This window comes from Larimichthys crocea, unplaced genomic scaffold (assembly GCF_000972845.2).
Source record: "Larimichthys crocea isolate SSNF unplaced genomic scaffold, L_crocea_2.0 scaffold269, whole genome shotgun sequence".
NCBI classification, from domain to species: domain Eukaryota; kingdom Metazoa; phylum Chordata; class Actinopteri; family Sciaenidae; genus Larimichthys; species Larimichthys crocea.
In genome coordinates this window covers 825,999-839,541 of record NW_020853550.1, presented here as the reverse complement: position 1 = coordinate 839,541, position 13,543 = coordinate 825,999, and the positions used below count along the sequence as shown (strand labels likewise).

Here is a 13,543-nt window from a genome sequence, read left to right as displayed (position 1 = left end):
CTGAAGGGGATTTTTCACTGTCAAACTCACAGAAGAGGCTTGTTCCTATTAAATGTTTAATAAAAATCTGAATTACAACAACAAAATATAAAAAGGGAAATGACAACAAACCAACTCTGCGGTCACTTAACAGACAAACTGAGAAATGTGTTGTAAAGATCAGACTTCCATTTCAATTGTACAAAGTTCAGATGACACATGTGGAGACATAGAGAGAAACAGTCACATCACTCTTTACTCTGAAGATGGTGGAATTCGTGGAACAGTCCTTCATGCAGTGGAACCCACAAGTTCCCCCTGAATTTCAGATTAAGTAAAAACCAAAGACACCACAGTGTATCCAGCATCCTGTTTGGTCCTCCTCGGTGAGAGGAGACGAGGTGGTGAGGAAGGCAGAGTAGGAACGTCGGGGCAGTCTCAGTCTGTGGTGGTGCGGCGGTACCAGAAGCGGGCCCTGAAGTCGTCGCTGCAGGTCATGAAGCCGGGGTTGGTGGGCGAGTGGACGATGCAGCGGACGATGTTGTTGTGTCCCAGAGACAGCAGGTTCTTCCTCTCGGCCGTGCGCGAGTCCCAGCAGCACAGGCTGATGGTGCGCTCGTCCGGCAGCAGCACGTAGTCCTCCGTGTGGTTGAACACTCCCTGTGTGCGATGCATCTGACGGCCGCTCAGCCCCGCACCTACAACGCACAAGACGAGTGTGTCACGGGAGGGATCACTGTACCAACAACAGCACATAGTCCACATCAGACCTGAACACCAGAAGCTTCAGTTATGATTAACTGACCACCTGTTGAGCTTTCCTGTCTCACTGGTTTGTCATTCATCACTGAAATTCTAAAGATAAAAACACACTTGACATTTCTCGTGGGCAAACATCGGTTTGTCGGTAGAATAACAGCTGTTACAGATTTGATCAACTGTAGCTAGCTGGCTAATGAACCTCTTCCAGGCTGACGGCACGCCGACGTCCTCAGCAGACATTCCTGCTGCAGTGGGCTCAGTTATAAAGCCAGTCTGAAGATCGTGGTATCACTGGAAAGTAGAGACCTAATGCATCTGTTGGTGCCGGAGAGGGGGGCTCCGTTCACCTCCCACCTCAAGATAAATGAATGTAAACGGGTTCTGAGGGTCTCCAAGAGTCTCCCCTTTACAGGCATGCCCACTTCATGCTGATCACATTGGCCAAACACCAGGTAGTTTAAATGCATTCAATTCGACTAGTGTATTTGAAAATGTTTGACAACTGGGGTCCCTAAACAGGATTGGAATGATACATTTATAAAGATTAATATTAAAGAGGGTGTAGTGGAATAGATTAAGGAAATGTTAGTCCATGAGTTTGTTGCTGGAGCTTCACATCCCAGACAGAAAGTCAGCATCCTCAGCAGGCTGGTGGTCCATGTAGAAGACACAGCACTGTTCTTGTCCTGTTCTTACAGTGGAGGACTGTAAGCATAACCAGACACTTTACTTTATCATCACCCTGCCTGGCTGTTTATTTGACATACTTTGATCAGATTTATGCTCCATTGTTCACATTTTTTAAATAGTATTCGGAGGACTAACTGATGTGTTGGTTGAATCTAAAAAGGTGTCTCTGGTCCTCCTCTGTTCTGTTCATGGATCAGAGCAGAGCAGGACACAGCTGCTGATGTTTGCTTAGAACTGAACTGGACTTACCCTCACCTGGAACCACAGAGTAGTAAGTGTAGTAGTAATGAAATGCCTGCGCCCTTTAAAGTCACTTTCAGCGTACTGTGGGTACCCAGCAGTTAGGCTGGCAGCCGAGCAGGTGAAGACCTGATTCACACTTCTGCTCTCACACTTTCTATTCTGAAGAGGTGAAAAAACAGAAACCACCATCCAAATTCGCTTCAACATGAGCAGAAAGCCAAAGCTCAACAAGTCTGCTGCACCTGATACAGCTACTACTGTTACTGGACAACTGTTGTTGAGGGTTTAGTGAAGTCAGTCATCTTTAAGTACATAAAAGGCAAAGTCAACATTATGAAGTAAATGGAGCCTGACTGTTTTACAAAAATATGTAACGGACATTATGTACTGAACAGTAGGCCTGTGTTGAAAAAAATCGATTTTCCGATTCTGAATCGATTTGCATATTAATTCCTTAAGATCGATTCGTACATCCAAAGATCGATTTAATTAAATTAAAATTTTAATACATTTTCCCCCGGTGAACTTTAACCCCACTAGTCGCGTCATTGAATTGAAACAGGCGTGCACCGTGTTTAAAAAGGGAGACACGGGCTTGCTCCAGGTGGGACTAATGAATTAGAGCGGCAAGGTGTATGGGGGTGTCAAATAATAATAATTAACACAACACGGCATCCAACTTGGACGGTAAGTTGGTGGAGAAGCTCACCTTTTCTCATTCACACACAATAAACCCACGATGCAGGATATAGGAAAAACACAGGCAAGAAATACATCATACACTGCTCTTTAGCAAAGCTATAAACTTCTCTCTACACTACTGCGTCTCACACATGCGAGGTGTATTCAATGACCGTCGGAATGACTATGATGCGTTCATCAACGTGGGAAAAATAGAAATTCACCGGAAATATAATAAAACTACAGACAACAGAACACTCAAGGAAAACTCTACAATTACCAGCCACTTCTGTACGTTCTCTTAAAATAACTGAGGCGATTGCGGGTTACATTTGCAAAGATATGCGCCCGTATTCCGTTGTTGAAAACGAGGGCTTCAGGCACACTAACCCAAATCGAGATCGGATTGGATCGGATTATGATAACCGATTCTCAGTCTTGAGAATCGGAATCGAATCGATTCTTGGAATTTGAATCGATACCCAGCCCTACTGAACAGGAGCGTGTTCAGTGGAGTGTGTTACAGTGTGTCAGTGGGCAAACTGTGTTGCGTAGTCACATCATGTAATGGTTGAAGAAACTGGAGGCACGAGCAGAGATGAGGAAGTGCTCACAGAGAAACAAAACATGTTGTGTCTGTCGTTTGGGCTCACCATGGCTTCAGTGAATTCAAGTAAAAGAAGTTCATACCGTCAGAGAATAGAAGAAATGTGAGTGTTTTGTTAGGGCTAACATGACAAGGACATTACCAAGAACACAGGACTGACAGAAAACAGCTGCACCGCTCAGACACAGTGCTGTTACACATCAGATGAATCGTGACCTTCCAGGCTGTGAACTGCTCAGTGAAGAAGCAGTCTGCTGTAGTTGTGATAAGTGCCCAACACCTCGGCCAACGTTCTGTCGCTCTGAGCTTCAGCACACTGAACTGTGTGAAAACTGTTTAAATGAGATGCTGCTTCCAGTGTTGTGTACAGTGAACAGTGAACAGTGAAGGATTCGCCCAAACCTTGCAGTACTCCTTAATATACTGCCAAAGCACCAAGGTGCTTGAAGTCAGTCACTTGACTCTGTGGAGCTGATCGTCTGTTTCTCTTACTGAAAATGAACATCCCAAAAAGTACAAGAAGGAAGCTGACAGCATCACCACGACCACACAGGGCCATCACCTCTGCCACCACACCCACACCTTTAGTTAACTCAATTCTGAGAATTATTACTCTAAGCACACACACACTCATCATTCATTGAACTTGGCAGCTTTTCTCACAACAGTTGAGAGGGATGACATGTGGACGCTGCGACTGCACGTCTGTTCCTGATAATGTGGTCAGCGTGATGACACATCTGTAATGTGTGACATCACAGCGCTGCAGTCATCGTACGTCAGTGCTGACACGTCCTGCCGATCCATGTGCTCATTTGAAAATGTCGACACTCTTTCCTGCTCTGCGAGTGTTAGACCTGTTCACACTGATGTTAACACACCGTGTGTGAGCAGTGACAGTTGACAAAGTATTACTCAAAACAAATGTATGTGATGAGACGATGAACTGACTATTGCACTGGATAATATGAGTTCAAATAAAAGCACCTCCTTTTTCCTGCTTCATATTGTGTATACTTGATAGCCATGAAGTGTTTGATGTGTTGACTTATCTGCATCATTCACCGTGCACAGGTCTGTTCTCGTTCATTCATAAAGGATCAGTGTGAAGGGTTTGGTGGCATCTAGTGGTGTAGGTTCTGCATTGCATCCCACCAGCTTCCCCTTCTCCTTCTCCTTCCAGTTGTGAAGCTAACACACAGCAACTCCTCCCAGTTCAAGTTTTTTTTCTCCCTCACACTTTTTGTAACCTGGATGAACCTTCAGCACTTCACTGCTCACGATCTCTAACACAGAACCCATTTACTGCATGTCACAGTGTGCACCTCAAATCTTCATATATCTCTCTTCTACTCTATTTTACTTCTGTGAAGCAGGGTCGATTTTTTTGGGGTCGATCTATCACTGCTGAAAACATGAAAATGTGTCATCATAGATGGATGACACTGACCCTGGAAGTGAGGTCATTAATACCCAAACTGTATGTCGGTGATGGTTTATGTTCCTGTTTATTGATGTTGGTGTAGTAAAAAGTGATAACATGATGATAACGTGAACTAAGCCAAATTTAATTATTTAAAATATAAAATATATGTATTTTTGCATTGGATAATGAACTGTTCTAAATAAGGTACAGCTTCCACTGAGCATTATTTGATTTTTTTCCATTAATCAATGAGTTATTTCATTCCATAAAATGAAGTAGAAAATATTTACATTTAAGAAGTTGAAATCAGAGAATTAACTGAAAAGGCTCAAAACAATTAATCCAGTATGACTAAATGGATAGTTCTAACTAATTACTTAGCACTGTCACTTGACCTTAAACATAAATCAGTTCTAACCTAAGACACGCTGTTTGAACCTGAGCTCTGCGTCTTACCTGTGTACTTGACCAGCGTCCGGCCTGTGGAGATCTCCCACAGCTTGACCACAGAGTCTTTACCACTGGACAGGATGTACTTGGAGTTCTTGGAGAAGATGGCAGAGCAGACCTCGGCTCCGTCGTGGGCCTTCTCGAAGGTGGTCACACAGCGGTTGGAGACGCCGTCCCACAGCTTGATGCTGCCGTCCTTGCTGCAGCTGACATAGCTGTTGGCGGTGGGGTTGTAGCTGACGCCGCTGATGGTGTCCGTGTGCTGGTCCAGCGGGTTGCAGGACACAAAGCACTGGAAGGTGTTGACATCATATAGGCGGAGGGTGGGGTGCTGCGTTCCCACCAAGAGGAAGTCACCTGAAGGGTGGAAGGAGATGGAACGCAGCATTTCTGCTTCCTGTGGGAAGAGAGAGAGAAGGTCAATTACAACAGAATGACGGCAGTCTGAGCCTCGTTTTGGCTCCTTTTACCGAACCTACCTGTATATATTTAAAAGCTCTTTTTGCAGACGGCTTTGAGTAGTCAAAGAGCTTGAGTGTGTAATCTCTTGAGCCAGAAGCTAGAATCTGTTCAGTGGGATGGAAGGCGAGGCAGGTGACTTCGTCTACATGGTCGTACAGTGTTCGAATGACGGGGTGATTCTCCATGTTTTGCTGCGCCGTCTCGTTCATCATCACCTGACGTATGAAGAAGCACAAAAACAACAGTAAACATAAGCCTGCTGGATAAAAAACACACTCTGGTGTCACTCTGCCTCACCTCTATAGGCATGGCACTCTTGGCCAACATGCGTTCAGTGTCCAGGATCTTGATGGAAGCGTCAGCAGAGCCGGTGGCAATCAGCTGACCATCCCGACTGTATGAGGCGACGCGGCATGGACCCTTATGGGACGTCACGTAGCAGGTCTCATACTCGGAAGCCTCTGGAGACATTGTCTGGACGTCGGCATCAAACTCGAGATCGATCCCCACGCCGGGTGCCACTGTATCCGAGCGCCCGATGGCATACTGAACGGCACTGTCATCATTCTCCATCCCTGAAACAGGTCGCAGCACAGTCACGCTCCTGTCGAAGCCTCACACACACACAGACACAGCTCAAACTCAGAGAGGACAGCTCTTACCTATCTTTGCCAGCTGCATGAGCTGCTCAGACGGAGACACCACGTTCTGAGGTTTCACCTCGTTGATGAGGCTGTTGGCGATGGTGGTGTAGCCGTCATACAGCAGCTGGCTTATGATGAGCTTGTACAGGTGCTGTCGGTCCTTCAGGGTCGGTTTCGGACGATACATGATGGGTCGAGGCTGACCAGGAACCGGCCGTCAAGAGGGACAACTTAGCTGGCTGGAACAGAAGACAGCAGTCAACAATCCGTCTCATGACGCTGCTGTTCACTTATATCCGTCTAACATAACAGCGGCTGTATGTAATGCAGCTCGTTGCTGTGTCTAACATGAGTTTCTCTCTCTCTCACACTCTCTCACACACACACACACACACACACACACACACAACAATTGAATGGGACCTGCGCTTAGCAGCGATGCTAACAACGTTAGCTTCGTCGCTACAGTAAAAACAACGACAGGTTAAGCGCGGGAAAGACCGCGAACATGCCAGACGTCTGCGCTGTGCAGCGCCTTCGCGCACCGCTCAAGAACACCGGCTGGACATTATTGTTACTTATTAAAAATTTGAAATGTAAAAACACATAACCCACTTCAAACTTCCAATGGCGGTCCTGGACCCGAACGTGCGTTATTATTACGCTGAACGTATTTGCGTCATACGTCACAGCGCTTCTTCTTCTTTGTGTTAGGAAGAGTAGGCGCCACAATTTGCTGCCCTCTGCGGTTCTTCTTCTTGCATCCTTAATGTTGCATCTACTGCCATCTGCTGGACTTGACTTCTTTCTTAGTTCCTCTCTTGCTATATTCTTTTGATTAGTCCAGTCGAGACAAGAAATCTCTCCTCCCTTCTCTACATTTCCCACATTCTATTATACTTTTGAAACTCTTCTCCACTGTTCCTGTCCTCCGCAGCCTGCCATCATCTCTTCCCTCTCCCTTTCATATTTATGACATTCAACCATCACATGTTCCACTGTCTCTCTCTGCACAGCTACACCGACCAGTTGGATGTTTTCCTTTTATATTAAGTGTGTTATTCAGTTTACTGTGCCCTATTCTTTTTCTGCTCATGGTCGCCTGCTCTGCTCTGCTACCTCCACAACACCCCACCTCTCCTACTACACCTTGTAGTTTATATAAATGTCTCCCCTTTTTCTGCTTCTTCCAATTTTGTTTCCACTGATTGATTATTTCCTTCCATATTAAACTTTCCCCCTCTGCTTTTGATCATTTTACTTTCATTTCCACCTCCTCTTTCTTTACTGTCTGTTTAACCATTTTGTTTGCTTTTTCGTGTCCTTGTATTCCTAAATGAGCTGGACCCCACACAAACACCATTTCCCTCCCCTGTCGTGTTAATCTGGATGTTTTTAACAGTATTTCATATAATATTTCCTGGTGTGTTTTCACTGTTCCCGTCCGCCCTGTCCTCCACCCATACTATTGCCAGTAATATTGTGCATAGCTCCACCCTATATATGCTTAAATGATCTGATGTTCTTTTTGACACTGTGATGACTGGGAATCATCACTGCTGCGCCTGTTATCGGCTCTTTTGAGCCATCTGTGTATATACATAGTCCCCATACTTTCCATCTGCATAGTTATAAAATTCCTGGGCTAGATTCACTTTTTAATTTCTACTCTTGATGTTCCATAGTTCTTGATCTACGCTTGTTTCTTGTAATATCCATTCTGGTCTTGTAGTCCACAGAACTGTTAGTTGGGCTGAATTCTATCTGCTGTACTTTTAGTTGTTCTACTATTCCCTCACTGACCAGTCTTCTGATTCATAATGGCATTTCTGCCCACTGCTGTTTGTTTGCCTCATAGTTATTTATGTCCAGTGCTGTGCAGACTAGTGATGGGAAGTTCAGTTCTTTTTAGGGAGTCAGATCATTTGACTCCCAAACAGCTGTTCATTTTACCACTTATACCTTTTCTAATTCAGTCAAATTTAGCACTATTTTGACTTATGATTTGTATGTGTACACATATATCATTTAAATTATCCAATACATCCTTTGTACTGAAGTAATAATAAATTGCTGTAGCCAGTTGTTTTCATTGCATTTACAGACCCTTGTAACTCTCTGAAACCGCCCAGTGAATGCACTAACTTAATTGTAGAACCACTCTGCTACACAAAGCAGATAGAAACACCTATAAAAACTATAAAAAGCATAGCATAGAAATAGAAAAATAAATAAAAAAAAGGACAGCTATTGACTGCTGGATGCACAGTTCTCATGTGTCTGTGAAGGTTATCAGATTATCAGGTTGAGTAAAGTTTCTCCAGCTGCTCCAGCTCTCTGAACAGCTTCCTCCTTTGTAATGAGTAATTGTCTTTGTCTGTCTTTGAGCCTACACACTCACATTTTCCATCTGGGTGTTTCCCAATGAGAGTCAACCCACTCCCAACCCCACAATGCCCAACCCTCATCCTGATTATGATGAATGAAATTTTCCCCTTGCAGGAATATTTGTCTTTTGTTTTGACTGACATGTTTAGGATTGAAGTATTGTAGGGTCATTTCTATGTTATCCTCATGAGCAGCATTCTTTGCCAAGTGATGTGCATCCTCATTTTCTTTTGCAGCCATGTGTGTGTCACATCCTGCTTTGTTAATCTGTGTCATGTTTGATATCTCCAGTAGATCCGATCTGGACTTTTGATTTAATTTCCCTTATTGTAGTTAAGGTGATTATACACTAATGATTAGGATGGTGATTATGCTGCTGCTCAATCACTGAGTTGTCTCTCATGTATTGTCCTCTATCCACCAAAATATTGGCAGTATTTCTGCTGTAAATACTGACAACTGAAACTCATGTGCCTTTTGAATTCTTTAATTCACAAATAGATGCTCTAAATGCCCCTTACCTACTCTCTCTCTCTCTCTCTCTCTCTCTCTATCTCTCTCTCATCACATCATGATGCTGAAAGCATGACTGACTGTCTGACTGTACAGAGAGAAAGAATTTTCATATTTAAAGTTAATAATTAAACATTGATGTGATATTTCCATAGTGAATGGTATATGGAGTGTGCCCCTGACCAAAGGCCAACATGTAAAATGTGACGTTTAGGGGGAGAGACAGCAGCAGCACAATGATACATTATAGTATGTGGCACAAAGTAGCTTTCAGTCTTTTTGTCATTAGGCTACTCATGAAAGTACCTGATGGTGTATTTACATAGTACATGAAGGCAACATGCCAGAACATTGAAACGCTCTTTCTTCATGTTCCATTTCATTTCATGTACAACCAAATAACTAATAGCATTTCACTGTGATTGTATGTGACAAAGAATACATTCATTTCAATTGAAATAATTAGTGCTGAAACAGTTTGTTGATCGATACAGAATTTACAATATTTTTGATTCATAGACAGACAGATTTTTATTTTGCTGCCTCTCTCTGTTCAATATCATTTAAAAATGTATTTAGGGTTTTGCACAGACATTAGAAAGTAATCTGAAAAAGTCACTCACTGATCTGAGAGATTAGAATGGAAATTTCTTGTCCTTGTTTTTAACATTTTACAAAGTAAACAATAAATGTTAAAGTCCGTGTAAAGTCAAAATAAATATGTGTTCTGAGTTTGTCAGACCAAACAAGAAAGTGTGTTACGGGAATTTTTAAAGAAAAACCCTTAAATAAGGAGGATCGGATTCAAAGCATCAAAGTTTAAGTTGAATTTATTGTTCTTGTACAAGAGGAGCGTTTCACAGTGCAACCCCCTAAAGGGGCTACAGAGAAAAAGGCTCCCAGAGGAGCGTTAACAGTTGGTTCTTATACATTTTCCTGAAGATGGGCTGTCTCAACCCCTGTAAATTGTTAACAGTCAATTTGCATATAATGCATTTAAACAGCTTACTTCAACATATCACCTGAGTGAGTAGCCAGTATGTCCCCAATCTTGATGTCATCTCTCTGACCTGTCCCTGACTCATTCTGTTCTCAAATTCCTCTATTTATACATTAATCTGAACTTTACCTGCCAGTCTGAGTAAAACATCAATAAAGGGAAGTGCCCTAAGGACATATAATGTAAGAACAAACATTGTATAAGTTAAAACATCTAACTAGCTGTGTAACCCTAATTTTTATAACAAAGTGTTATTAACCACCTAGCCAAATTTGAATGTTTAAACAAATCGACGAGTTTATGAAATTAGGTGCCAAAACAGGTAAAAATAAATTCTCAGCTCCAGGACTGTGGGGGCGTGTCCTCTGAATGTGCAGAAGCCACGCCCACTCGCGAGAGCAGTCAAGCAGCCATTTTGAAGTGACTGAAACGTGTCAGGTGAGTTCAGAAAATGACATGACTGACTTTGAAACACTCTTTAAGCGAGATTAATTCATCTCTGTCTCTCTGCTAGGGGTGCAGGGGTATGCTCAGGGTGGCCTCAGCGTGTCATCGAGCCACCCTTTAAGGACCGCCCATAAAATCCTGCACTGAAAACTGGTGAAAAACTGTTTAAACCTCTAACTCCAGATTTCAGTAATATATGGTTCAAAGTCTTTTGACATGTTTTCAGAAACTATTTTCCAACATATTTAATGTATTTTTAAGAAATCTACACAGTGGATTAATGGAAAACTGTTAGTCAGCCTGGCTTTAAATGCTACTGTGTTTCCAATTCTACCACATAAATCCTTTTATTTGGTTTATCTGTATCTTGTTTCGGTATAGATATGTGGGGCTACACTCATGACCCAGCAGAGGGTGCACAAGTCCAGCATCTTATAAGAAAGAAGACATAAAGAAAGAAAAGCTGTAAGCCTCTGCCTCTGCCCAGGGTATGATCTCAAATTTGTTGCTATAAAAATGGACTCAGCTTTCAGTTGGAGGCTTAAAAATGAATCTCGCCGAACTAGACGCAGAACACAACAGCTCAGACTGCCTTATAATAAAACAGAAATGATAACTGCGGTTTACAGATTGACACTGACAGGTATGCACACTGTATCTAGTAGCTGGTAGTAGCGGTGTCATTCGTCTTGGTGCTGAAGACAAAAGTGGGGCATGAGGCTGCTATTCCTTAGCTGCTATAAAGCATAACTGAACATGTAAGTGGATATAGACCTCCAGCAGTTCAGCACCCACCCACACAAAATCTCTCAGTTGCCACCTCCTGCGATTTGGCTCATCAGTTCAAATGCTGGCCAAAAAGACAGAAATGTGGTGTAATATGTGCAGATGGAAGCTTAGCCTGTTAGTGAGAAAGGCCTATTCAAATCATACATCTGTTATTTGTCATTTCGTGTGCAAAAATACAGCAAGGGGACCCATTCAAACACTAATGAAGCAAGCTGGATATTTCCCATGGGTACCTTCAGTCTTAGGATCCTAACTTGAAAGAGCTTGTGTATTGCAGTGTGCAGAGTTACAGTCCTCACAAAATGAGGTAAAGGGTGAGGAACTCTTTGACTCAGAATGTGCTAAAGTTGTTGCTCTTGCATGATGGAATTTGATTTTCCTATTAAAAGGTATTTATGACTTCTGGGACGGTATCAGCAGAGGTGGTATACCTCTACACGTGTGATCATTTCACCCCTTGGTTAAAAACACATGAATAGCCGTATCCACGTGGATACACGTCGAAATAACTGCAACAAAACAACAAAGTTATTTTAAAAATGCAGAGGTTCAGCAGCAGGGAGAACAGCATGAGTAGAACAACACATTTTTTTGGCTTCTGATCACTGCTGACCAGCTGGTCAGCAGTTAAACTTGACTCAACCTTGTATCCTAGTAACTTGAGTAACATGGCCAAAATATAATCTATTAAGCGCCTGCTGACTGCTTTGGAGGACACATCTCCATGTAGACTACACACACGTACTGTGATTTAACAACATTTAGTCTGACTCAGCCTCCTTTTAAAAGAGAAAAAAACATGTAAACACGCCTGAAACTGTACTCCCACCCTGCAGGACTGTGAGCTGCATGAGCACAGTAGAAAACATGCGTGGTAGGTGGTGTCTTGTTACCATGTCAACACAAAGCATGCTCTCAGAGGACCAGCTTGCAGTTGCCTTGGAGACCAGCTAGAGTCTGAAGCAGTGAAATGATATAAAAACTATTTGTTTTCTTTCAGCAGATGTCATCTGATAATTGCACGGTCGATCCCACACGATGACACACTGTTCAGAAAATCAGAGCTTTGAAAACATCACTCACGTCAGGGGTTTTGAGAGTTTGAAAATGACTCACGTTTAAAAGAATAAACTTCGAAGATCGCTGTGTAAGATTTAGTGGGATCTAGTGGTGCAGTTGCTGATTGCTCCCCCTTCACCTCACCCTCTAATTCCTAGCATGAAGGAAAAAACATGGTAGCTGTGAAATTCTGCCGAAAAATTCTAAGGTAATGAAAACATAATGATTCTTATGTTTAGGTGATTTTACATTAATGAAAACAAAATGTTGTATTACCATTGGACCAAATGACTTTTAGAGCATTGAGCATTGTGCATTTTAGCATTTAGCTTCTTTTATCTCATCGTTTTGGGTTTACAGCCTGCAAACAGCAAGCAGGGCCGGATAGTTGTCTCAGGAGCTGGTGGAGACCAAAAAGAGAGCTTAAAAGGAGAGTGAATTCAAGTGAATGCTCAGACACATGATTTCAAATGAATGCAAATATATATATATATATATATAATTTTGCACAACACAAGTCATCAAATATTGTGTTTTGGTAACTAACTAGCTAACAATTAATGTTGATTAGCTAGTTCATAGACAAGCTAGCACGCAGCATATCTAAGTACAGGAAAGAAAAAAGTCGATCGAGGTTCTGGCGAAGGCTTGGTCTGTGATCGCAGCACAGAGCAAAAATGAGCGGGGCCAAGGAAGGGTTAATACAGTGCAGTCATGGTAGTTTTGCTCATAGCACCATCTTTCACCATTTATTATATTGCAGCCAAATGAGGCCATCTGCAATGTGTAAGGTACCTCTCAGACAGCTGTGTCCGCCATGGTGGATACATAATGATGTCCCTACTGTGTCAGAGTACTGACATTAGTCATTACTGTGTAAAAAAATGTGTGCATTGCATTTTCATTCTGTTCAAACAAATAAGCTGGTTGCGTATAGCTGTATAATTCAGGTGTTGCATTTCATCGTATGTATGACTTGTTGGACACAGTACGATCTGGTTTTATGGAACTTTGTGTTTTGTTTCCTGACTTACTCTTTGACAAGAAAATCATCCTTCCTTAGGATTTGTCAGAGTTTGAGTAATACCATCTGTACATCTGTTTCTTAAATCCAATCAGCAACAGCAAAGATGAAAATGAGACACTGTGAAAACAGGCTACTATACTACTGTATGAGCTTATGCAGTGTGAACCGGTGTGTCTGTAAAAATTTTTACATATTGTAATGGGGGATGTGCCTGGAGGTGGGAAAATCACTACAGCCACTCATCCATTTGTTCTCTGCCTGAGAGAGCGAGAGCAGCGCACGTGCAGCCGAGCAGCCACATCAACATTAGCTGTGCTGCACCCTTGTCTATGTGGGTGTATGAAATACAGTGTGTGGGAGGAAGTAGGTAGGTGGG

At 42.6% G+C, this 13,543-nt stretch overlaps 1 protein-coding gene across 1 annotated transcript; it reads right to left on the bottom strand.

The window, feature by feature from the left end:
• Positions 1 to 39: 39 nt before the first annotated feature.
• cstf1 (cleavage stimulation factor, 3' pre-RNA, subunit 1) lies at positions 40 to 6,695 on the bottom strand. The gene is made up of 6 exons (XM_010744269.3): positions 6,560 to 6,695; positions 5,963 to 6,183; positions 5,598 to 5,875; positions 5,318 to 5,515; positions 4,845 to 5,235; positions 40 to 677 (listed from the first exon to the last, which is right to left on the bottom strand). Exons 2-6 carry the CDS (start codon positions 6,129 to 6,131, stop codon positions 418 to 420), a joined length of 1,296 nt encoding a protein of 431 aa, XP_010742571.1. The 5' UTR covers positions 6,132 to 6,183; positions 6,560 to 6,695; the 3' UTR covers positions 40 to 417.
• Positions 6,696 to 13,543: the final 6,848 nt, after the last annotated feature.